Genomic DNA, 25,726 nt, shown 5'->3' with positions numbered 1-25,726 from the left:
TACTCATTTGCAAATACGCCCAATGCCGAGACAAAGAACGAGCTAGCTAGCGGTGACGATGATTGGGTTTTACTTTTGGGGGAAAAGTAGCAGAGTCTATAAACTAAACGCGGCAAAATTTTTTTTTAAAATTCCATCGCGGATTGGGCGAACCCTTGCCGGGGGTCACCAGATAGCAGTGCTCCAAACGCTGGCCCGCTGGTCTGTTACATGCTGTAGCCGCGGTCTGCGGAGCTTCTAGCCACGGGCAGGGCGTGGATTCACCATCCAGACGGAGCCTGGGATCCCTCGCTGGGGATCGCCAGAGAAGAGCTCCGACCGCCGGCCTGTCTGCAGCCTATAACATCCTGAAGCCGCGATCTCCGGTAGGAAAGCGCAGATTCGCGCACTCCAAGCCGCGGAGTGTGTTTGACTGTCCTGACGTGGGAGTTTGGATCATCCCGACGAGAGGGCCTGTACATTGGGCTGACTGTAGCGGAGGGTTTATGGCCCCGACCACGGGCGAACAAGGGACGAGGGCTGCCTGAACTTTGTTGCCTTCCACCCAGTGGAGAATGCTGTGGTGGATGTTTGTGTTAAATCTTATTGTGTCTTGTGTGTTCTCTTTTTAAGTGTATCGCTGCTGGCAAATTCATATCACTGCACCTTCGGGTGTATATGACCAGCAAAATTGGTTGCAATTCAGAGTAAACGAGAATTTTTCGTTTGGACAAACAGTATGGCAGCAGGCCACACTGACCAATGATCACTTGGTCTCTGTTGTGCCATTTTCACAACCATTCAGAACACACCAGGGACAATTTACAGAGGCCCAATTAACCGACGGACCCGCACGACTTTGGGATGTCCCTTAGCATGTACCTGTACACTGTGAACGGCTCGATTGTCTTTCCGCTGGCTGGTCAGCACGCAACAGAAGCTTTTCACCGTACCTCGGTACACGTGACAATAAACTGAACTGAACTGAACCGGGAGAAAACACAGGTGGTCTCCTCCCTGATAGAAATCTTCTCAGAATTACCTGCGAGTGATGTCCTCTCCATCGTACCGGACAGAGACGGAATACGGCCCTTCCAGCGAAGGCGTGTAGCTCACGGAGTGGGTGCCATCTCCGTTGTCGACCACACCCACGGGCTCAATTATCCCTGGGGAAAGAGGGGATGAAACTAGTCGCATACACAGGCCCAAACAACGTGACGCAGCTTCACCTCATTAATGCCGCCGGTGTGCACATATTAGTCTCTCTCAACGCACTGCCCGCCACTTCCTAGTGGAGCGAGCACGTAAGCAAAATAATGCCAGGCGGTTGTCAGTGAGGAACGTGGTTAGGTTGAGGGCGTTTATTGCAAACACAAGGCAGTGAGTGGAGGGCAAGACCGCTGGGCTTCTGAAGATTCACGATCCTACAGCAGATATTTCACCACCTGGTGCCGAATTACTCATTCAAAGTTGTCAGCAAATATCAGGGTTTGCGTTAGCCTGTAGTACACACACTGGTGATGTATCACTGAGCTACCCAGTTAAGGGCCTGTCCCACTTTCACAACCTAATTCACGACCTCTGCCGAGTTTGCCCTTGACTCATACTCGCAGCATGGTCGTCACGAGGTCGTAGCAGGTCGTGATGCTAGTCGTAGGTGCCCGTGGCATCAAGTAGGTCGGGGCGTTTTTCTAGCCCGATTAAAAAAAATGTCCACGAGTAAAAAAGGTTGTGAATTAGGTCGGGAAACTGGGACAGGCCCCTCTACAAATCTGCATCCGTCTCATTCCTATCAACTCTAATTTAATATCAAACCACAAATTACTGTCGGTCAGTTGAGTTCCTGTCTGTTTAACTCATTAACAATGACCTATGTATATCTTGTGTCCCAGATATCCTTGACTATCATTGCTTTTTGCATATTCTTATTGACACATATAAGATTATTAAGGGTTTGGACACGCTAGAGGCAGGAAACATGTTCCCGATGTTGGGGGAGTCCAGAACCAGGGGCCACAGTTTAAGAATAAGGGGTAAGCTATTTAGAACAGAGATGAGGAAACACTTTTTCACACTGAGTGTGGTGAGTCTGTGGAATTCTCTGCCTCAGAGGGCAGTGGAGGCAGGTTCTCTCGGTGCTTTCAAGAGAGAGCTAGATAGAGCTCTTGTAAATAGCGGAGTCAGGATATATGGTGAGATGGCAGGAACGGGGTACTGATTGGGGATGATCAGCCATGATTTCATTGAATGGCAGTGCTGGCTCGAAGGGCCGAATGGCCTACTCCTGCCCTATTGTCTATTGTCATGTTTTCCATTCATTTGTCCTTTAGTACCAGCTATATCTCTCCTTCCCCTTTGCACTGACTCTCAGTCTGAGGAAGAGTCTCGACCCGGGACGTCACCTACTCCTTTTCACCAGAGATGCTGCCAGACCCAGCCTTCATTTCCTTTGCTTGATGTGAATCTATGTATAACACACCTGGCAACTCTATGCACAAAGTAACAAGTCCTCGGGAAAACCGAACATAGACACAAAGTGCTGGAGTAACTCAGCGGGACAGGCAGCATCTCTGGAGAGAAGGAAAGTGTGATGTTTCGTGTCAAGACCCTTCTTCAGACTGGGAAAACTGAAAACTGATCAATCTAGCCAACATTTCTTGATTTATAGGGTTCATCCAATCATTAAGAAACTCTTAGGTCAGTGGTAGGGAAATCATGGCAGATTCTGAAAGGAATGGTAGTCTCACATTTGACAAAAACGTAGTTATTTAGGATAGTCAGCATGGTGAGAGTTTCGAGGAATTCTTTGCCACAGACGGCTGTGGAGGCCAAGTCAACGGATATATTTAAGGCAGAGATAGATAGATTCTTGATTAGTGCGGGTGTCAGGGGTTATGGGGAGAAGGCAGGAGAATGGGGTTAGGAGGGAGAGATAGATCAGCCATGATTGAATGGCGGAGTAGACTTGATGGGCCGAATGGCCTAATTCTGCTCCTATCACTTATGACCTTATGACTTTCATAAGGCAAGCACGCGTTAAAACCAGGTGTGGACCAACTTACCATTTACTAACCCTGTAAATACAACACTTCAAAGCAAACCCAGAGACAGACTGAAACTTCCAATGAGCAATTGAGCCAACAATTTAAGGGCATTGTCAGAAATATTACACTGTTGGGTGCTCAAGAAATCTGTTATGCATTTCAGATTACTTCCAATTCAGAAGCATGCCCATAATGGAAATATTACAAATTGTATTCTTTGTGTGTAAGAAAGAACTGCAGATGCTGGTTTAAAATCGAAGGTAGACACAAAATGCTGGAGTAACTCAGCAGGTGAGGCAGCATCTCTGGAGAGATATTAACTTCAGATAGCCCTTGCTTTCCCTCTCCATTCTCATCCCCTTCCCAGTTCTCTCATCCGGGCCCTCTGTCTCCGCCTACATTGTATCTCTGTCCGGCCCCCTCCCCCGACATCAGTCTGAAGAAGGGTATCCACCCGAAACGTCGCCCATTCCTTCTCTTAGGTGCAGGAGGAGGCCATTCGGCCCTTCGAGCCAGCACCACCATTCATTGTGATCATGGCTGATCGTCCCCTATCAATAACCCGTGCCTGCCTTCTCCCCGTATCCATTGACTCCACTAGCCCCTAGAGCTCTATCTAACTCACTTAAATCCATCCAGTGACTTGGCAGTGAATTCCACAAATTCACAACTCCCTGGGTGAGAAAGATTTTTTCTCACCTCAGTCTTAAATGACCTCCCCTTTATTCTGCCTCACCCGCTGAGTTACTCCAGCATTTTGTGTCCACAGTTCTTTGTGGCTGCATTGTGGTTCAGGGTTTGGACCAATGGAAGATGAATTTGGAAGGACTAAAGAATGAAGGCCAATTTTTCTGCTTGAAGGTGGAGCTGCCCAGCGCTAGGGGAGGTTAGCGTGATGACGTGGGTACCAGTGGAAGCGTTAGGCCTGGCAAGTTGGACTGTGGCGTTTAGTACAAAGAGCAGACAAGCCCAGTGCTTTAGTCACCCATCACCTTTCTTGCCCTGCTGAGATGATCAAGTTCAAGTCCAAACCTGTCTCAGAAACCCCGGCCTTGGTTTCTCCTTTAAAGAAGTCTGCAATCAGTTTCAGGGGACTGCTTCGTGGTTGGGCCTGGGCCTCATAAACTAGAACAGAAAACCTATTACTTGCAGCGACAATCCAGCCAGCTCAGTGGAAGGTGACAAACCCAAACCAGGTTAGCGCAAACGAGATGTGTGGGAAGGAACTGCAGGTGCTGGTTTCAACCGAAGATATAGACACAAAAAAAGGTGGAGGAACTCAGCGGGTCGGGTCGGGTCGGGCCTGGTCTGGAGAGAAGGAATGGGTAGACACAAAATGCTGGAGAAACTCAGCGGGTGCAGCAGCATCTACGGAGCGAAGGAAATAGGCAACGTTTCGGGGCCGAATCCATTGGGAAATAGGCAACGTTTCGGGGCCGAATCCCTTGGGAAATAGGCAACGTTTCGGGGCCGAATCCCTTGGGAAATAGGCAACGTTTTGGGGCTGAATCCCTTGGGAAATAGGTAACGTTTCGGGCCGAAACCCTTTCGGGTTTCGGCCCGAAACGTTGCCTATTTCCTTCGCTCCATAGATGCTGCTGCACCCACTGAGTTTCTCCAGCATTTTTGCCTACCCATTCCTTCTCTCCAGGAATCCTGTCTGGCCCGCTGCGTTACTCCAGCATTTTGGGCCTATCTTCAGCTTCAGGAATACTCACTCCCCCCTCCACCCCCCCTCAGGCCAGCTCCACAAACAACCGGCCTGCGTGTGGACGAGGCAAAAGTTAAACACGGCCGGAGTTATCGTCTCACCTCTGGGTCCCTGCACGGTGACTTCGAGTAGGGCCACGCCGGCCTTGCTACAGTCCACGGTGAAATGTTGGGGCACTCGGGCTCGGACCCCGGAACTCAACCCCGGCCCAGTACACTGCACCTTGCTGGGGTTCACCACATCCTTCACGGGCACCTTGAACGGGCTACCTACAGAGAATTGGAGGCGTTAGTGTGTTGGGCACATTGGCCGGCTTTTACATGGGGCACAACGTGTGGTGGGGAGGATGGAGGCGGAGAACACAACACAGCACAGGGCCACACACCGGCCATCATCATCATCATCATCATCCATCACTCAAATCTGAGGAAGGACATTATTGCCATAGAGGGAGTGCAGAGAAGGTTCACCAGACTGATTCCTGGGATGCCAGGACTGTCTTATGAAGAAAGACTGGATAGACTTGGTTTATACTCTCTAGAATTTAGGAGATTGAGAGGGGATCTTATAGAAACTTACAAAATTCTTAAGGGGTTGGACAGGCCAGATGCAGGAAGATTGCTCCCGATGTTGGGGAAGTCCAGGACAAATGATGAAATGAAATGATTCAATTTATTGTCATTGTCAGTGTACAGTACAGAGACACCGAAATGCATTTTTAGCATCTCCCTTGAAAGGGAGACACAGGGCGTCGCGGTGTTGCCCGCGCCTGCCGCCGTACATTTTACAGGCAAATTGGGTGAAGTGTCTTGCCCAAGGACACAACGACAGTATGCACTCCAAGCGGGATTTGAGCCGGCTACCATCCGGTCGCCAGCCGAACTCTTAGCCCATTGTGCTATCTGTCGGCCCCCTGTCGACAAGGGGTCACAGCTTAAGGATAAGGGGGAAATCCTTTAAAACCGAGATGAGAAGAACTTTTTTCACACAGAGAGTGGTGAATCTCTGGAACTCTCTGCCACAGAGGGTAGTCGAGGCCACAGTTCATTGGCTATATTTAAGAGGGAGTTAGATGTGGCCCTTGTGGCTAAGGGGATCAGAGGGTATGGAAAGAAGGCAGGTACGGGATACTGAGTTGGATGATCAGCCATGATCATATTGAATGGTGGTGCAGGCTCGAAGGGCCGAATGGCCTACTCCTGCACCTAATTTCTATGTTTCTATGAATGTCCTCCCCTCTCCATAGGGTCGTCTACTTGTGGGTCTGCAGATGTCTGTGGAGGCCGATCTGCGATCCACACGCCTTGGTGCAACGTGGGCAGTGGAGACTGGCTGTGGTTGGTGGTCATCGAGCCCCCTTCTCTCTCTCACTCCTTACGGTGCTGTTGCTTTGTCTCTGCGACACGGCGTAGTTCCGTTTCGTGACGTCCATTCAATGTGATCATGGCTGATCATCCCCAATCAGTACCCCGTTCCTGCCTTCTCCCCATATCCCCTGACTCCGCTATTTTTAAGAGCCCTATCTAGCTTTCTCTTGAAAGCATCCAGAGAACCTGCCTCCACCGCCCTCTGAGGCAGAGAATTCCACAGACTCACCACTCTCTGTGTGAAAAAGTGTTTCCTCGTCTCCGTTCTAAATGGCTTACTCCTTATTTTTAAACTGTATGGCCCCTGGTTCTGGACTCCCCCAACATCGGGAACATGTTTCCTGCCTCTAGCGTGTCCAAGCCCTTAATAATCTTATATGTTTCAACAAGATTCCCTCTCATCCTCCTAAACTCCAGAGTGTACAAGCCCAGCCGCTCCATTCTCTCAGCATATGACAGTCCCGCCATCCTGGGAATTAACCTCGTAAACCAACGCTGCACTCCCTCAATAGGGTGATTTCACCAAAGGTCAAATGAGCGTAGATCCCCCCTCACGTGACCGAAAATTTTAACTGGAGGACATATGTCACATCAGTACATGTTAGTGAATGGGGAAACACGTACTTTCCCACCCGTTAAAAACATGGAAAACGGCCGATTTTGGAGCTGAAATTTTCTGTGCTAGTCGGGGTGGCCGTGAAGCACAGCGACCTAAATTTTCAGGCAAAAAAAAAGATAGAAAGTAAGGTAATTACAAGAGGAAACTGAAGGTAGAAAACAGCGGAAGTGAACAGCGGACATTTGCCGTGGAGATTTAAAGATCCAAAATATCGGGAATTATCGCGTTTGCTCGCTGAATTTCATCAAAAGTAAGTTAATAATGCCTTACTTTTGATGAAATTCAGCGAGCAAACGCGATAATTCCCGATATTTTGGATCTTTAAATCTCCACGGCAAATGTCCGCTGTTTTCTACCTTCAGTTCCCTTACTTTCTATCTTTTTTTTTGCCTGAAAATTTAGGTCGCTGTGCTTCACGGTTACCCCGATTAGCACAGAAAATTTCAGCTAAAAAATCGGCCGTTTTCCATGTTTTTAACGGGTGGGAAAGCGCGTGTTTCCCCATTCACTAACATGTACCGATGTGACATATGTCCTCCAGTTAAATTTTTCGGTCACGTGAGGGGGGATCTACGCTCATTTGACATTTGGTGAAATCACCCTATAGCAAGAATGTCTTTCCTCAAATTAGGGGACCAAAAACGGCACACAATACTCCAGGTGTGGTCTCACTAGGGCCCTGTACAATAGCAATAGCAAGAATGTCCTTCCTCAAATTTTCAAATTTCATATGACAGTGAAGCACTCTGGACTGGATTCTTGACGGGTGATGGTAATACCGCTGAACCTAGTCGAAGGTAAGGGGATGAATAAAACAGGTGAGTGGACGTTACCTGGAATGTGCTGTCCGCCATAGGTGATATTCAGGTCGTAATCACCAGGTGTGTAGGGGATGTACTCCACGCTGCAGCTGCCATCCTTGTTGTCCTTACAAGACATCTTTGCTTCTGAGGTTCCTTCCACAGTTATCCCAAGACCACCAATACCTGCACCTCTGGAATACAAGATATCCAGTTACTTGTTTATCTTTCATCCATAAGAGCAAAATTAAAGCCCCTGTCGCCACTTAGGAAACCTGAACGGAAACCTCTGGAGACTTTGCGCCCCACCCAAGGTTTCCGTGCAGTTCCCGGAGGTTGCAGGTGGTTGCCGGAGGTTGCAGGTAGTGGAAGCAGGTAGGTAGACGGACAAAAGACGGAATACAATGATACAATGATGTTGCTACTTCGTGTCTCTAGGTGCCAGTCAATTGTTTGTGTCCACTAGAGTGCCAACCTGTGAGGCACTCTTAAGACAGCTGATTTTTAGTTTTATGTGTCGCCTGGACAAGTCAGAGAACCACATAATTGAAACCTTAGTCAACCCTCTGAAAAGCTGCTATAGATTCACTTCTAGGCTAAGACGGCATTGGTGCAATAGCTTATATATATTTTAGGCTAATATGCAATTTCTTAATGTATCTTTGTAATTCTTTGTACTGTTTGATGTGTATATGGACCTGTGTCTGAAATAAAGCTTTAATAATAGACAGCTCCAACATTCAACCAATCTTTTCCTCTCAACCCCAATTCTCCCGCCTTTTTCCCATAACCTCTCATAATCAATATTTACTCATCTCAGCTCTTGGCCAATAAACCTATTCATTAATTCAAGTAAAGGTAAACAAAAATGCTGGAGAAACTCAGCGGGTGAGGCAGCATCTATTCCTTTGCTCCATAGATGCTGCCTAGAAGGGTCTCGACCTGAATGTAATATTCTAATATCAAAGGCCAATTGCGAAGTTCATATGTTCATGAGTGATAGGAGCAGAATTAGGCCATTCGGCCCATCAAGTCCACTCCACCATTCAATTATGGCTGATCTATCTTCCCTGCTCAACCCCATTCTCCTGCCTTCTCCCTATAACTCCCCATCAAGTCAACCAATCCATTTTGAATTTCATTTGGACCAAGAAGAAGCAAGAGAATCATGGCTGGTCTATCTCTCCCTCCTAACCCCATTCTGGGCTGGGAGATTGCAACCTTCACGTGGTCCGCCCTGTTTCCACCAATGCAATCAACCTGGCGTGCACAATCAAATAAGATCAAATAGAACAAGTTGTCCTACACCTTTATGCCCCTGTCCCACTTAGGAAACCTGAACGGAAACCTCTGGAGACTTTGTGCCCCTCCCAAGGTTTCCGTGCGGTTCCTGGAGGTTGCAGGTGGTTGCAGGTAGTGGAAGCAGGTAGGGAGACTGACAAAAACCTCCGGGAACCACACGGAAACCTTGGGTGGGGCACAAAGTCTCCAGAGGTTTCCATTCATGTTTCCTAAGTGGGACAGGGGCATTAGGCGGTGCACGCCATATGCAAGAAGAAGAAGAAGAACTCCATTCTCCTGCCTTCTCCCCATAACCCCTGACACCCATCCAACCAAGAATCTATCTATCCCTGCCTTAAAAGATATCCATTGCCTTGGCCTCCACCGCCATCTTTGCAAGCGGGAGTACAACTTCTCTGCAAGATTACCTGGTTATTACGGAGAATTTATTGGGTTTATTAGTCAGGCCTTCCTGAAGGCCGGGTCCAACGGCAGAGACCCGCGATGGGTCACATCCTTCCGTCACCCCCACGATGAAGGGGCTGTTCACGACCGGTGCATCATCGTAGGTCACATCGATGGAGTGCATCCCTGTGCAAACACCAACAACACGTTAGAATCGGGCAGCTCACGTTCTCAACACCATTAGGTTTCGTTTGGAGATACAGCGTGGGAACAGGCCCCACCGTGTCCGCGCAGACCAGCGATCCCCGCATAGTCACACCATCCTACACACACACACTGGGGACAATTTTACATTTACACCAAGCCAATTAACCTACAAAGCTGCACGTCTTTGGAGTGTGGGAGGAAACCGAAGATCTCGGAGAAAACTCACGGGAAGAACGTACAAACTCCGTACAGACAGCGCCCGTAGTCGGGATCGAACCCGGGTCTCCGGTGCTGCATTCGCTGGAAGGCAGCAACTCTACCGCTGCGCCACCGTGACCGCACCTTTTGGCATTTTGAACAGCGAAGTATTCTCAATATCACTGTGGCACAAGGGGCAGCACGGTGGATTTGCTGCCTCACAGCGCCAGAGACCCGGGTTCCATCCTGACTTCAGATTGTTCAGCCCGTGACCACGTGGGCTTTCTCCGGGTGCTCCGGTTTCCTCCCACATTCCAGATGCACAGAGCTGTTGGTTAATTGGGTTCTGCAAACAACCAATAGACAATAGGTGCAGGAGTAGGCCATTCGGCCCCTCGAGCCAGCACTGCCATTCAATGTGATCCTTAATCAGTTTGTGCCTTCCCCCCATATCCCCTGACTCCGCTATCTTTAAGAGCCCTATCTAACTCTCTCTTGAAAGTATCCAGAGAACCGGCCTCTACCGCCCTCTGAGGCAGTGAATTCCACAGACTCACAACTCTCTGTGGGAAAAAGTGTTTCCTCGTCTCCGTTCTAAATGGCTTGCCCCTGATTTCTTAAACTGTGCCCCCTGGTTCTGGACTCCCCCAACATCGGGAACATGTTTCCTGCCTCTAGCGTGTCCAAACCCGTAATAATCTTATATGTTTCAATAAGGTCCCATCTCAACCTTCTAAACTCCAGAGTGCACAAGCCCAGCCGCTCCATTCTCTCAGCATATGACAGTCCCGCCATCCCAGGAATTAACCTTGTAAACCTACGCTGCACTCCCTCAATGGCAAGAATGTCCTTCCTCAAATTAGGAGACCAAAACTGCACACAATACTCCAGGTGTGGTCTCACTAGGGCTCTGTACAACTGCAGAAGGACCTCTTTGCTCCTATATTCGATTCCTCTTGTTATGAAGGCCAACACGCCATTCGCTTTCATCACTGCCTGCTGTACCTGCATGCTTACTTTCATAGACTGATGTACAAGGACCCCCAGATCCCGTTGTACTTCCCCATTTCCCAACTTGATACCATTTAGATAGTAATCTGCCTTCCTGCTTTTGCTACCAAAGTGGTTAACCTCACATTTATCTGCCATCCTGGGAATTAACCTGGTGAACCTACGCTGGGCTCCCTCAATAGCAAGAATGTCCTTCCTCAAATTAGGGGACCAAAACTGCACACAATACTCCGGGTGTGGTCTCACCAAGGCCCTGTGCAACTGCAGAAGGGCCTCTTTGCTCCTATACTCAACTCCTCTTGTTATGAAGCCTGTCCCCACCCAGTGTGTAGGAGCGGGCTAGTGTAGGGTGTGATTGTTGGTGTGTGTGGACTCGAGGCAGTGAAGGGCCAGTTTCCACGCTGTATCGCCACACCAGGCCAGCGTACCTTTCTCAAACGGAGTGTACTCCACCTCGTACTTCCCATCGCCGGTATCCTTAATGAGGCAATCGGTGCGGGCTCCAGAAGGATTAGTGATAGCTGCCTTGATGTGGTTGCCCCCCACCTTGGTGAGTGAACCGGCATCGACCGTGAAGTCTGTCGTGGCATCACAGAAGACTCCTACAAAACAAAGGCAGCGTGATTGCACGCGGTTACAACGCACAGCAAATCACCAGCCGCGAGAGATGCAAGTTTCCATCCAGTCAGCCAAACTTGCTCCTGCCGATTGGCCAGAGGGACAGAAACCTGATGGCACGCACCGCCTGACTCAAGAGCGGCCTCTTCCCCTCTGAGCGGCACGGTGGCGCAGCGGGTGGAGCTGCTGCCTCACAGAGCCAGAGACCCAGGCCCGGTCCAGACCTCGGGTGCTGCTGTCTGTGTGGAGTTTGCATATTCTCCATGTGAATAGACAATAGACAATAGGAGGCCATTCGGCCCCTTGAGCCAGCACCGCCATACAACGTGATCATGGCTGATCATCCCCAATCAGCGCCCCATTCCTGCCTTCTCCCCATATCCCCTGACTCCGCTATTTTTAAGAGCCCTATCTAGCTCTCTCTCGAATGCATCCAGAGAACTGGCCTCCACCACCCTCTGAGACAGAGAATTCCACAGACTCACCACTCTCTGTGAGAAAAAGTGTTTCCACGTCTCCGTTCTAAATGGCTTACCCCTTATTCTTAAACTGTGTGGCCCCTGGTTCTGGACTCCCCCAACATCGGGAACATGTTTCCTGCCTCTAGTGTGTCCAAACCCTTAATAATCCTATATGTTTCAAAGAGATCCCCTCTCGTCCTTTTAAACAGAGTATACAAGCCCAGGCGCTCCATTCTCTCAGCATATGACAGTCCCGCCAACCTGGGAATTAACCTTGTAAGATTCAGATTCAGATACAATTTTAATTGTCATTGTCAGTGTACAGTACAGAGACAACGAAATGCATTAGAGACAACGAAATGCATTGTAAACCTACGCAGTTGCAAGGGAATGTACCAGGCTAGGGGGTGGGAAGGGACAAATTGACAAGACGGTTGTTTAGGAGATGGGGAGGGAAGGAAGGGAACATGGACTGGGCACAATGTAGGGCGCAATGTGAAAGGCGAGCTTCCGTTACCTTGTTTCTCCACGCCAGGTCCGTACACCTTGACACCGCTAATGTCGACGGCCGGATCTACCTTCACCTGAGCTGGGAACTTGGGAACGTTCCTCCCTCCGTATTTCAGCGTGATGGTGTGCGGTCCGTGTTGGCTGGGGATGCAGCTGGCTGTATGGGTGCCGTCGCCATTGTCCTGAAGGTGGGTCTCTGCCGGGACCCCAGCGTCCGACACCATCTCCAAGGTCAACTCCCCGGGACCGGCCTTGGAGCAGTCCACGTTGACCAGCCCCGCTTCCCCCACTTTGCCCCGTTCCAGGCCCGGGCCAGAGGTGGTCACCTTGGAGGGGTCAAAGGGCAAGGTGATGTCCGCCTTGAAGGGGGAACCTGGGATGTTGACCTCTTCAAACAGGATGTTGACCAGATACTCTCCCGCCTCGTTCGGCAGGTAGGAGACCGAACAGGTCCCATCGCCGTTATCGGAGCACTCGATCTTGGCTTCGCAGGGACCATCCACGGTGAGACCCAGCCCACCCGTGCCAGCTCCCTTGGTGTCGATGAGGAACTCGGCAGGTTTGCCCACTAGACCACCTTTCAGTCCTGGACCATGGGCTTTCACCTGCGAAACCAAATAGAAAATCTTTAAGAAGGAACTGCAGATGCTGGAAAATCGAAGGTGGGCGAAAATGCTGGAGAAACTCAGCGGGTGCAGCAGCATCTATGGAGCGAAGGAAATAGGCGACGTTTCGGGCCGAAACCTTTGGGAAATAGGCAACGTTTCGGGCCGAAACCTTTGGGAAATAGGTAATGTTTCGGGCCGAAACCCTTGGGAAATAGGCAACGTTTCGGGCCGAAACCTGAGTGGGAAGCATTTTTGGTACCAAAAGGAAATTTGACAGGGCCGAAACCCAAAGGGCCCTTTTCGGCCCGACACGTTGCCCCCCCCCCCCTCCCCTGATTCAGTCCTTCGACCTGAAACTCCATAGATGCTGCTGCCAGCCGAGTTACCCCAGCATCTCGAGTTATCTTTGGTTTCAACCAGCATCTGATTTTCCCACACATCTACCAAAAGACAATAGGTGAGGAAGAGGCCATCTTTCGACAGGTGATTCAATGTGATCATACCTGATCATTCCCAATCAGTTCCCCGTTCCTGCCTTCTCCCCATATCCCCTGACTCCGCTATCTTTAAGAGCCCTATCTAGCTCTCTCTTGAAAGCATCCAGAGAACCAGCCTCCACCGCCCTCTGAGGCGGAGAATTCCACAGACTCACCACTCTCTGTGAGAAAAAAATTCCAGCTTCTGCAGTCAATTGGTTTTTTTTTTAATTAATAAAATGTATTAAATTATTAAAAAATACTAATATGACACTACAATAAAACAAAGCAGAACCGGCGGGCGTTACCTTGGATGGGTCCGGGGGAAGAGTTGCATCCACGGTGAACGGGCTGCCCGCCGTGGGATTCCCGTCGTACATCACCTCCACGGTGTAGACGCCCTCCTCCTTGGGGATGTACCTGGCCACGCTCACCTCCTTGCTGGCAGCCGGCTCCACCACGCACGTCACCGGCTTGCGGGACGGGCTGGACATCTTCACGTCCACTTTGCCCTGCCCGCCTGCCCCTTTGGTGTTAATGGTGAACTGCTGGTCTTTGCCGACCTCCACCCCTAACAACCAACAAAATTAACGTTCAGCCACAAACTTACTCATTCAACAACAGATAAAGAAGGAACTGCAGATGCTGGAAAAATGGAAGGCAGACAAAAATGCTGGAGGAACTTAGCGGGTGAGGCAGCATCTATGGAGCGAAGGAATAGGCGACGTTTCAGGTCGAGACCCTTCTTCAGACTGATATGGGGGGGGGGGGGGGTGGGGAGAAGAAAGGATGAGGTGGAGACATTGGGCTGTGGGAGAGATGGGAAGGGGAGGGGGAGGAGGGAGAAAGCAGGGACTACCTGAAATTAGAGAAGTCAATGTTCATACCGCTGGGGTGTAAACTACCCAAGCGAAATATGAGGTGCTGCTCCTCCAATTTACGGTGGGACTCACTCTGGCCATGGGGGAGGCCCAGGACAGAAAGGTCAGATTAGGAATGGGAGGGGGAGTTGAAGTGCTGAGCCACCGGGAGATCAGGTTGGTTATTGTGAACTCTGAGTGTCATTATTATGTAATAAAAATGAACTGAAGATGGTGATTATTATCAAAGATAAACACAGAGTGCTGGAGTAACTCAGCGGGTCAGGCAGCATCTGTGGAGAACATGGATAGGTGACGTTTCATGTCAGGTTCCTTCTTCAGACTGGTTTTGGGTCCTGACCCGAGGGGGAGAGAGGGGGAGAGAGGGAGGGGGGAGAGAGGGGTCACCACTGAGAGGATGGAGGGGAGAGAGGGGAGAGACGGGGGGGAGAGGGAGAGGGGGGGAGAGAGGGGGAGAGGGAGGGGGGGAGGGAGGGAGGGGGGGGAGAGGGGGGGGGAGAGAGGGGGGAGAGAGGGGGGGGGGGGAGAGGGGGGGGGGGGGGGAGAGGGGGGGGGAGGAGGGGGGGAGAGAGGGGGGAGAGGGGGGGGGGGGGGAGAGGGGGGAGAGAGACACGTACTATTTTCGAGGCCATCGATCAACACTTTGCTCATGTCCAGTGGGTAAGCTACATCTATGTTGAAGGGGCTCCTTGGAATTGGATCGCCACCATAGGTCACGGTGATTCCCATTTTACCCTGTGAGAAGAGAGAGAGAGAGAGACTGATGTCATCCAACATGAGGGGTGTCCCATTGACGTGGACGTGCCAGGCACTAGGTGACAACCCACCTGTTGTAGCGGCGTATATTTGACCGTGTGGGAGTAGTCGTAGTTGTCGATGATTTCGAAGTTGTCGACGGCGTCGCCCTTTGCGGTTCCGGTGAATCGAGCGGCGACTGGGGCCTTGCCCGCACCCTTGGTGTACACGGTGAAGTGGGTCGGCTTCCCAAGCTCCACCCCTGCCCAAACGGGAACAACGTTAGTCGATTGAGGAAACAACGTCTGGTCATAGAAACACAAAAATAGGTGCAGGAGGAGGCCATTCGGCCCTTCGAGCCAGCACCGCCATTCATTGTGATCATGGCTGATCGTCCCCTATCAATAACCCGTGCCTGCCTTCTCCCCATATCCCTTGACTCCACTAGCCCCCTAGAGCTCTATCTAACTCTCTCTTAAATCCTGCCAGTGATTTGGCCTCCACTGCCCTCTGTGGTACGGAATTCCACAAATTCACAACTCTCTGGGTGAAAAAGTCTTAAATGACCTCCGCTTTATTCAAAGACTGTGTGTGGCCCCTGGTTCTGGACTCGCCCAACATTGGGAACATTTTTCCTGCATCTCGCTTGTCCAGTCTTTTTATAATGTTATATGTTTCTATACGATCCCCCTCATCCTTCTAAACTCCAGTGAATACAAGCCGTGCGAGTGTCCCGTCATTCACAGGAGTTTCCAATTGTCTGACTAAACTATCCACTGGACAAGCACCTTTGGCGTTGGTTCCATCCTGACTACGGGTGCTGTCTGTACGGAGTTTGCACGTTCTCTCCCCGTGACCATGTGGGTTTCCCCTGGTGCTCCGGTTTCCTCCCACACTCCAAAGACGTGCAGCTTTGTAGGTTTAAGATAGAACTACAGATGCTGGTAATATTGAAGGTAGACACAAAATGCTGGAGTAACTCAGCGGGTGAGGCAGCATCAATGGAGAGAAGGAATTGGAAGGGTCTCGACCCGAAACGTCGCCAATTCCTTCGATCCGTAGATGCTGCCTCACCCGCTAAGTTTCTCCAGCATTTATGTCCACCTTTGATTTTTCCAGCCTCTGCAGTTCTCTCTTAAATGACTCAAAAACCTCACTTCCCGAAAGTATATGTTAGTGGTTGCAACCAGGAAAGAGTCAGAGTTCCTCAACTGAATCCAAGCAGCCGGGAATGTTCCCAACCCCAAATACAAATAGATGAAACATGTCCAATTTGAACATGAAGTTCTAATTAGACATCAAACAGCCTCATGCACATGTCAAAAACCCTGGCTTCAAACACTTCAAGGTTCTCCGTTTAGCAAAGTCATTTACGATTAGCTTTGACTTGACTTGGTTAGATGTTTAAAAGAGTTTCCTTTTCTCTACCAATCAAGAATAGTACACAACAGCTTGTTAAGATTATAAACAAAACAAATTTAAAAAGCTCATCTGCTGTGTTGCAAAGTATCATTATTCATAGTTGAGTTAAGAGAGATCTTGGAATAAAGTGTTTAAGAAGGAACTGCAGATGCTGGAAAATCGAAGGTGGACAAAAATGCTGGAGAAACTCAGCGGGTGAGGCAGCATCTATGGAGCGAAGGAAATAGGTGACGTTTCGGGTCGAGACCCTTCTTCAGACTTGCTGAGAATGTTTTGGTTTATTTAGTTTGGAGTCGCAGTGCAGAAACAGGCCCTTCGGCCCACCGAGTCCGCATTGACCAACCTACACACACTAGGGACAATGTACACTTACACCAAGCCTATTAACCTACAAACCTGCGCGTCTTTGGAGCGTGGGAGGAAACCAGAGCCCCCGGAGAAAACCCACGCAGGTCACGGGGAGTATGTACAAACTCCGTACAGAGAGCGCCCGTGGTCGGGATCGAACCCGGGTCTCTGGCGCTGTGAGGCAGCAACTCTACCGCTGCGCCACCATAATGTGGGATGTCAGGACTGTCTTATGAAGAAAGATCTAGATAGACTTGGGTCTCTCTAGAATTTAGAAGATTGAGAGGGGATCTTATAGAAACTTAAAAAATTCTTAAGGGGTTGGACAGGCTAGATGCAGGAAGATTGTTCCCGATGTTAGGGAAGTCCAGGACAAGGGGTCACAGCTTAAGGATAAAGGGGAAATCCTTAAAAACCGAGATGAGAAGAACTTTTTCACACAGAGAGTGGTGAATCTCTGAAACTCTCTGCCACAGAGGGTAGTTGAGGCCACTTCATTGGCTATATTTAAGAGGGAGTTAGATGTGGCCCTTGTGGCTAAGGGGATTAGGGGGTATGGAGAGAAGGCAGGTACAGGATACTGAGTTGGATGATCAGCCATGATCATATTGAATGGCGGTGCAGGCTCGAAGGGCCGAATGGCCTACTCCTGCACCTAATTTCTATGTTTCTATGTCTTGTTGTGTCCCAAACAAACTACAAAACGCACCAGGCGATGAGAGAGAGAGAGAGGGGGCTGGAGCACATCTTACATCGATTGTGTGGAGCAGCATTAGTGATAGAAACATTGCTGGGGGGGAGAGAGTGAAAAAAAAAACTTCTAACGCAAGCAAACCACACAAAGTCAGGATTCCTGACAGATTTCCACCACTAATGATAAAGACATGTGGAACTGAGTATTATAGATGATGGCCATGCAGGGACACAAATAGCCTGGAAACCGCACTCTGCACTGCATCATACTTGTGGTCGACCCACAATCTCACATCACATCATAACACAGAAATACCCTTAAGCCTGGCTGTCTTTTTATTTGAAGCTGCTAGTACTTTGTAAAACAATGAGTCAGTGTTTCAAATGTTCACCGATCGCTACTCAATGAAAAACGCCTGCTGTGGAAGGAGAGATGTGTCTTCATCTTTCAAAACAGTGGCGGGGGATTTTTTTTCCCATTGGGATGTGCATTAGTCAAACGGATTCAGAAAGAACTGCAGATGCTGGAAAAATAGTGAAGGTAGACAAAAATACTGGAGGAACTCAGCGGGTGAGGCAGCATCTATGGTGACGTTTCGGGTCGAGACCCTTCTTCAGGCAGATGTGGCCCCCACCCCCACATCAGTCTGAAGAAGGGTCTCGACCCGAAACGTCACCCATTCCTTCGCCCCATAGATGCTGCCTCACCCGCTGAGTTCCTCCGGCATTTTTGTCTCCCTCAAATCTCAAGGTGTCATTAATAACCTTCTCCGTGGATCATCACCTTGTGGTGGTGGAGAAGCTCGTGTGGTCCTGAGATGCTGAGAGCGATGCCGTCTGGAGCGATGCTCCTGGTAGGGCCACCCATGGCGGTAAGGTCGAGGGGGAGGTCCCTGACAAAGAGCCAATCCAACCAAGACCTCAACGGTGGAACAGGCGGAGGACGATGGCTGACCTTAGTGAAGCGTCACAACGGCTGGGAAGGCGGATGAAGGCCGCAGCAGAAAAGGGTCTCCGGTCGTCTTGGACTCCACGACACTGGATCCTGACCCAGATCTGTCAAGGACCGTGTGGTGGCTGTCTGTGCACCAGTCTCCCCACGTTAAACAAAGTCACGCACAGGCGTCCTCCAACACTGGAGACACCCGTGATCAGGTCCGCCACAACCGAAGGGAGCCTGAGAAGAAGAATTAATAATCCTCAACCCTTACCAGTTTTATGGAGTCCTGGGCCTTCAGCTTTAACCTTGTTGGCATCATGAGACGGGTCCACTTTAATTCGGAACGAGCCGATGGGGATCTCCTGTGGAAAGGGAGAAGAATGAATGGTTACGAGAAAAAGCTGGTGGCACCAAACACTGTCAATGGCCAACAACTGCACAAACCTGGCCAGCGAAGAGCACTTTGATGGTGTAACGGCCTGCTGCCGGGGGCGTGTACTTCACGGTGAACGTGTCGTTGGGGTTGGTGATGATGTCAAACTCAATGTCCTCTTCCGTGTCGCTGAGCACACGCGCGTCGCACTTTATACCGACGCTAACGTCACCTGCGGACAGGGAAACAAACGGTCAACGCTGTGCCCCCAGGAGCGAAAGGGTCTCGACCCCATTCCTTCTCTCCGGGGATGCTGCCTGTCCCGCTGAGTTGCTACCAGCGTTTTGGTGTCTGCTCCAAGAACAAATGCAGAAACAAGGAACTGCAGATGAGGGTTTACAGAAAAGAACACACAGAGTGCCGGAGTAACTCAGCGGGTCAGGCAGCATCTGTGGAGCCAAGGAAATAGGCAACGTTTCGGGCCGAAACCCTTATGGGTTTCCGCCCGAAACGTTGCCTATTTCCAGAAGGATTTCGGCCCGAAACGTTGAAGGATTTCGGCACGAAACGTTGCCTATTTCCAGAAGGATTTCGGCCCGAAACGTTGCCTATTTCCAGAAGGATTTCGGCCCGAAACGTTGCCTATTTCCAGAAGGATTTCGGCCCGAAACGTTGCCTATTTCCAGAAGGATTTCGGCCCGAAACGTTGCCTATTTCCAGAAGGATTTCGGACCGAAACGTTGCAGCCCGAAACGTTGCCTATTTCCAGAAGGATTTCAGCCCGAAACGTTGCCTATTTCCTTAGCTCCATAGATGCTGCTGCACCATAACTGAGTGGGTCAGGCAGCATCTGTGGAGAACATGGATAGGTGACATTTCAGAGTGCTGGAGTAACTCAGCGGGTCAGGCAGCATCTGTGGAGAACATGGATAGGTGACGTTTCACAGAGTGCTGGAGTAACTCAGCGGGTCAGGCAGCATCTGTGGAGAACATGGATAGGGGACGTTTCACAGAGTGCTGGAGTAACTCAGCGGGTCAGGCAGCATCTGTGGAGAACATGGAAACGTTTCACAGAGTGCTGGAGTAACTCAAAGAGTCAGGCAGCATCTCTGGAGAAACATCCCGGGCCAAAGTACACCTTTCCATACGTAGGGAAAACGCACGGCCATTCTTCGAAAGGTCAAACTCGAATGTTTATGAATGGTGAAGCTATTCTTGGAGTGGAAAATGATTTTCAAAGTCAGTCACCGATGCTTTTCAAAAAACAGCGGTGCATCTTCTGCTGCTATTTAATCTCGGAATAAGTGGCGGCACGGTGGCACAGCTGGCAGTGCTGCTGCCTCTCAGCATCGGATACCCGGGTTCAATCCTGACCTCGGGTGCTGTCTGTGTGGAGTTTGCCTGTTCTTGGGGTTTTTTTTTACTTCAGGATGCTTCGTTTTCCTCCCACATCCCACAGATGGGCAACAAGTTAATTGTTCCTTGTGTGTCGGGAGTGGATGAGAAGGTGGGACAACATAGAGCTAGTATGAATGGGTAATCGATGGTCAGCATGGACTTAGTGGGCCGAAGGGCCTGTTTCTATGCAGTACAACAGTTAACGTCTATTAAATCTGTGTGATGATCCTGCAACAGGTTTGATTGATATGTTATGAATAATACCTTTAATAATAATAATAATATGAATGATACGTTTGATTGAAACATATAAGATAGTTAAGGGTTTGGACACGCTAGAGGCAGGAAACATGTTCCCCATGTTGGGGGAGTCCAGAACCAGGGGCCACAGTTTAAGAATAAGGGGTAAGCCATTTAGAACGGAGACGAGGAAACACTTTTTCTCACAGAGAGTGGTGAGTCTGTGGAAATCTCTGCCTCAGAGGGCGGTGGAGGCCGGTTCTCTGGATACTTTCAAGACAGAGCTAGATAGGGCTCTTAAAGATAGCGGAGTCAGGGGATATGGGGTAGAAGGCAGGAACGGGGTACTGATTGGAGTTGATCAGCCATGATCGCAGTGAATGGCGGTGCTGGCTCAAAGGGCCGAATGGCCTCCTCCTGCACCTATTGTCTATTGTCCATTGACCTACGTGGGTTTTCTCCGAGAACTCCGGTCTCCTCCCACACTCCAAAGATGTACAGGTTTGTAGCTTAATCGGCTCGGAGTAAATATAAATATTGTCCCTGGTGTGCGTAGGATAGTGTTGGTGTGCGGGGATCTCTGGTGGGTGCGGGCTCGGTTGGCCGAAGTGGGCCTGCTCTCTGCGCTGTGTCTCCAAACTAAAGAACGAAACTTCCGACTGATAGACTCCCCTCACCTTCGCCAGCTTCAGAACAGTCGACCGTAAAGTGAGTCGGTTCATTCGCTTTCAGGCCAGTTCTTTCCACGCCTGGACCAAGAACTCTCACCTTCTGAGGATGGCTCCCTTGCCCGATGCCAACCTGAACAAAGAGGCAATTTAAATCATCTTATATATTAAGTCGCCGCTCAAAAAATGGCAGCGCAACAGTTAAATATGCTCGAAGGCAGACGCAAAATGCTGGAGAAACTCAGCGCGTTCTACGGAGAGAAGGAATGGGTGACGTTTCGGGCCGAGACCCTTGAAGGAAATAGGCAACGTTTCGGGCCGAAACCCTTCAAGGGTTTCGGCCCGAAACGTTGCCTATTTCCTTCGCTCCACAGATGCTGCCTGACCCGCTGAGTTTCTCCAGCATTTTTGTCCACCTTCGAATAAACATATCAGTTATGCGTCTTGGAAAATATAATGACATTTAATACGTCGTTCCACACCGTCACAGAAAACGCACCGTCTGTGATAAGATCACAAGTGATAGGAGCAGAATTAGGCCATTCGGCCCATCAAGTCTACTCCGCCATTCAACCACGGGCGATCCATCTCTCCCTCCTAACCCCCATCCTCCTGCCTTCTCCCCGTAACCCGACGACCCCCCCGACCCCTCCCGACACCCGCACCGACCAAGCAAATGAAGAGGTCAACGCACTTACTCTAAACGGGCTGCTGGGAACGTTGACTCCACCCCAGGCGATCGCAACGGTGTGTTTGACCGCTTTAGTCGGAGTGTACGCACAGTGAGATGTCCCGTCGCCTTTATTCTTCACCTGGACGTTGATAGGAACACCTTCAGCATCCTGAGGGGGCACAGGTGCAAAGAGAGGCATTAATGGGGAAAGCATTCCCTCCCGCAAGACTAACAGCCCTGTCAGAGCCATGCTATTTTTCCAACAACCACAATTTTTTTTTTTATTAGCAGTACAGTAAATCACATTAATACATCGCATACATCTTATTACATTATGTTGTACCACTTCATTTTTTGAGCTTTAAAAAAGATAGAAATAAAAGTAGTAAGGAAAGTAAGCAAGAATCGTGAAGGTGCAGGAAAGTGTTGGGAGAAGAGAACCCCTTAGGGAAGGAATTAGAGAAGGAAGTAAAGAAAAGAAATAAGACCCTAGAAAGAAAAGAAAAAAAAAAGAAAGGAAAATCAATCGCTCTATTGTAACACAAAACTCCCCAAAAAAGGATATACCAACCGTGTTTTTATTAAAAATGTATTTTATACCCCCCGTTTCCAGGTCTTGGTAGCCTTTATGTTTTAACTTATTATTGCACCTTATGCTTGTAATAGTTCCATAAATGCAGACCACGTCTTTTGGAAGTGATCTGCTTTACCTGCTAGGAGGAGTCTCATCACTTCCAAGTGTAATGTTTCGAACATGTTTGAAATCCACATTTTTGTTGTTGGTATTGGAGCGTTTTTCCAAAATTTAAGTATAAGCTTTTTTCACGATTATTAGCCCATAATTAAGTAAATTCTTTTGAAACATATTTAATTCTGGGGTTACCTTCCGATATTCCAAAAATGATCCATTCTACTCTGGGTAGTAGTTTTGTTTTAAATAATTTTGTGAAGATTTCAAGTATTTTGTTCCAGAATTTTTGGATTTTTATACAGAAAACAAAAGAGTGCGCTATGTTAGCTTCTTGTAACTGACATTTATCACAAATGGGTGAGACATTGGGGAAAAGTTTATTTATTTTAGTTTTTGAATAATATAGTCTATGTAATGTTTTATATTGGATTAGAGTATGTCGTACGTTGATCGAGCATTTATGCACATATAATAAGTGTTTATCCCAGCTCGCTTTTGAAATTTTATAGCTAATTCTTGTTCCCAATCTCTTCTAATATTATCTGTTGTAGGTATTTCTATATTCAATATAATATTATATAAATATGATATTAGATTTGCTGATTCAGCCTTTATCTTCATGGCTTCATCTAATAAGTCTGGGGGCATATTATAATAGTCTTTTGTATATTTTTTCAGATAATCACGGATTTGAAGATATTTAAAATATTGATTATTTTTCAAGTTATATTTCAGTTGTAATTGTTGAAATGGTAATAATTTCCCTAATTCATACAGGTCTCCGAGGTCTCGGAGATATAATTAATATTTAATGGCGGTGCTGGCTCGAAGGGCCGAATGGCCTAGTCCTGCATCTATTGTCTATTGTCTGCATTCTGGTCAGCTTCATCAGCACCTTCTCACAAGCCCCCACATCCTTCCTTTAGTGAGGTGACCAGAACTGCACATAATAGACAATAGGTGCAGGAGTAGAGGCCATTCGGCCCTTCGAGCCAGCGCCGCCATTCAATGTGATCATGCCTGATCATCCCCAATCAGTTCCCCGTTCCTGCCTTCTCCCCATATCCCCCTACTCCGTTATTTTTAAGAGCTCTCTCTTGAAAGTATCCAGAGAACCTGCCTCCATCGCTCTCTGAGGCAGAGAATTCCACAGACTCCAATGCGACCCTAATGAAAGACCTATAATGCTGCATTGTGACTTCCTGATACTTACACTCAGTTCCCTGACCTGTGAAGGTAAAGGGCCTGTCCCACTTACGTGATTTTTTTCCCGTAACTTGCCGGCACCCGTCACGGTCCAAGCAGACCCGCCGAAAATGTTCAACATGTTAAAAATCCAGCGGCGAGCAGAAAAAGGTCCGACTCTTTGGGCGACGACTCACGACCGTACAGTCGTCACCCCGCGCGACATGTCGCCTGTTTGGTCGTGAGTCGTCTCCCAAAGAGTTGCACCTTGTTCTGGTCGCCGGTGGATGTTGAACATTTTCAGCCACCTGCTGCTGCGACTATTGTATTGTATTCTTGTATTCAAATTTTATTGTCATTGCCTCACTTTGAGACAACGAAATGAATTTCCCGTACAGGCAGTATCGTTAAAAAAAATATCACAAGAAAAATAATAAAAATAAATAATAAATAAATAATAAAACATATTAAAAATAAAATTGAAATTGAATTAAAAAATTTTTAAAAAATTTATGACGGGTGCAGTGGGGCAGGCCCTGGAAGCGAACCCCCTTCATCGTACTATTGCAGTCCTGTGACGTGCAGTAATGAGACGATGCTATTTTCACAGCAACCACCCGGTAAAATGACCATTCACGCCACTCCTCTCGGCAAGCCCCCAGCATCAGTTTGCCAACTTGGTACGTGGCACTGAATCTGGTACAACAGGAGCAGTTCCAGAGATATCCACAGCGAGTGGTAGAGTAAAGGGCCTGTTCCACTTGGTGATTTTTTCGGCGACTGCCGGCATCATAGACAGACGTATCAGGTCACCGAAAAATTCACGGCGTGATGACGTATTCACGCGTGCTGTTTTTCCCCAAGAGTCGCAACATTTTTTGGTAGCCGCTGGATATTGAAATGTTCAAAATCTTTTGGTGACACCGATATGATGCTGGCAGTCGCCGAAACAATTGCCAAGTGGGACAGGCACTTTAATGCCAACTGGTCTTCAGAGTAACATTGACAGAAGAAATTCCTCACTTGCGCGTATATTTTCAGTGCAGCTTTCCCGGCATCTTTGGCATCGATGGTGAACTCTGTCGGCTGGTGGACAATGCAGCCAGTTTTCTCCAAGCCTGGACCATAGGCTTTAACCTGGAAAGACAAGAGACAATAGACAATAGGTGCAGGAGTAGGCCATTCGGCCCTTCGAGCCAGCACCGCCATTCAATGTGATCATGGCTGATCATCCCCAATCAGTACCCCGTTCCTGCCTTCTCCCCATATCCCCCGACTCCGCTATCTTTAAGACCACAATCTATCTCCCTCTTGAAAGCATCCAGAGAACCGGCCTCCATCGCCCTCTGAGGTAGAGAATGCCACAGACTCACCACTCTCTGTGAGAAAAAGTGTTTCCTCGTCTCCGTTCTAAATGGCTTACTCCTTATTCTCAAACTGTGGCCCCTGGTTCTGGACTCCCCCAACATCGGGAACATGTTTCCTGCCTCTAGCGTGTCCAAACCCTTAATAACCTTATATGTTTCAAGAAGATCCCCTCATCCTTATAAACTCCAGAGTGTACAAGCCCAGCCGCTCCATTCCCTCAGTATATGACAGTCCCGCCATCCCGGGAATTAACCTTGTGAACCTACGCTGCACTCCAGCATTTTGTGTCTACCTTCAGTTTATCCTCTGCAAACCTGCACGTCTTTGGAATGTGGGAGGAAACCAAAGCACCCAGAGAAAACCCACATGGTCACAGGGAGAACAGATACATTGAAACATGGAAAATAGGTGCAGGAGTAGGCCATTCGGCCCTTCGAGCCAGCACCACCATTCAATATGATCATGTCTGATCATCCCCAATCAATACCCCATTCCTGCCTTCTCCCCCCCATATCCCCTGATTCTGTTCGCCCCAAAGCTAAATCCATCTCTCTCTTGAAGACTACAGGCAGCATCCGTAGTCAGGATTGAACCGGGGACCCTGGCGCTGTGAGGCAGCAACTCTACCGCTAAGCCACCGTGACGAATGTCGCGACCATCAGCGTTCCTTATACTTGCCTTGTCCGGGTCGAAGGCGGTGGTTGCGGGCAAGATGTTGGCCATGAACGGACTGTCCACGATGTCCTCGTCGTCACACATGACGTGTACGGCATACTCGCCCGGTTCCTTGGGCCAGTAGCGGACATCGCATGACCC

General features: G+C 49.0%; 1 protein-coding gene across 3 annotated transcripts in view; it reads right to left on the bottom strand.

The window, feature by feature from the left end:
- LOC129704464 (filamin-B) overlaps positions 1-25,726 on the bottom strand; it is a 171,675-nt gene that overhangs the window by 58,988 nt on the left and 86,961 nt on the right. For 2 of the 3 annotated variants that reach the window (XM_055647559.1, XM_055647561.1), the window contains exons 13-28: positions 25,589-25,726; positions 24,566-24,679; positions 21,692-21,835; positions 21,003-21,126; positions 18,759-18,919; positions 18,586-18,676; positions 15,004-15,173; positions 14,794-14,911; positions 13,604-13,866; positions 12,219-12,816; positions 11,051-11,224; positions 9,230-9,392; positions 7,554-7,714; positions 4,836-5,003; positions 4,056-4,148; positions 1,022-1,145 (exon numbers count right to left, since the gene is read on the bottom strand). The exon at positions 25,589-25,726 is cut by the window's right edge and continues 56 nt beyond it. In XM_055647559.1, the coding sequence (XP_055503534.1) occupies positions 1,022-1,145; positions 4,056-4,148; positions 4,836-5,003; positions 7,554-7,714; positions 9,230-9,392; positions 11,051-11,224; positions 12,219-12,816; positions 13,604-13,866; positions 14,794-14,911; positions 15,004-15,173; positions 18,586-18,676; positions 18,759-18,919; positions 21,003-21,126; positions 21,692-21,835; positions 24,566-24,679; positions 25,589-25,726 (2,804 nt within the window). The remainder of the gene's footprint in view (positions 1-1,021; positions 1,146-4,055; positions 4,149-4,835; positions 5,004-7,553; positions 7,715-9,229; positions 9,393-11,050; positions 11,225-12,218; positions 12,817-13,603; positions 13,867-14,793; positions 14,912-15,003; positions 15,174-18,585; positions 18,677-18,758; positions 18,920-21,002; positions 21,127-21,691; positions 21,836-24,565; positions 24,680-25,588) is intronic. The other variant, XM_055647560.1, reaches the window with a different exon arrangement.

This window comes from Leucoraja erinacea, chromosome 16 (genome assembly GCF_028641065.1).
Source record: "Leucoraja erinacea ecotype New England chromosome 16, Leri_hhj_1, whole genome shotgun sequence".
Classification (NCBI taxonomy): domain Eukaryota; kingdom Metazoa; phylum Chordata; class Chondrichthyes; order Rajiformes; family Rajidae; genus Leucoraja; species Leucoraja erinaceus.
Note: the sequence above shows the minus strand (reverse complement) of the source record. Positions and strands in the feature narration are given on the sequence as shown.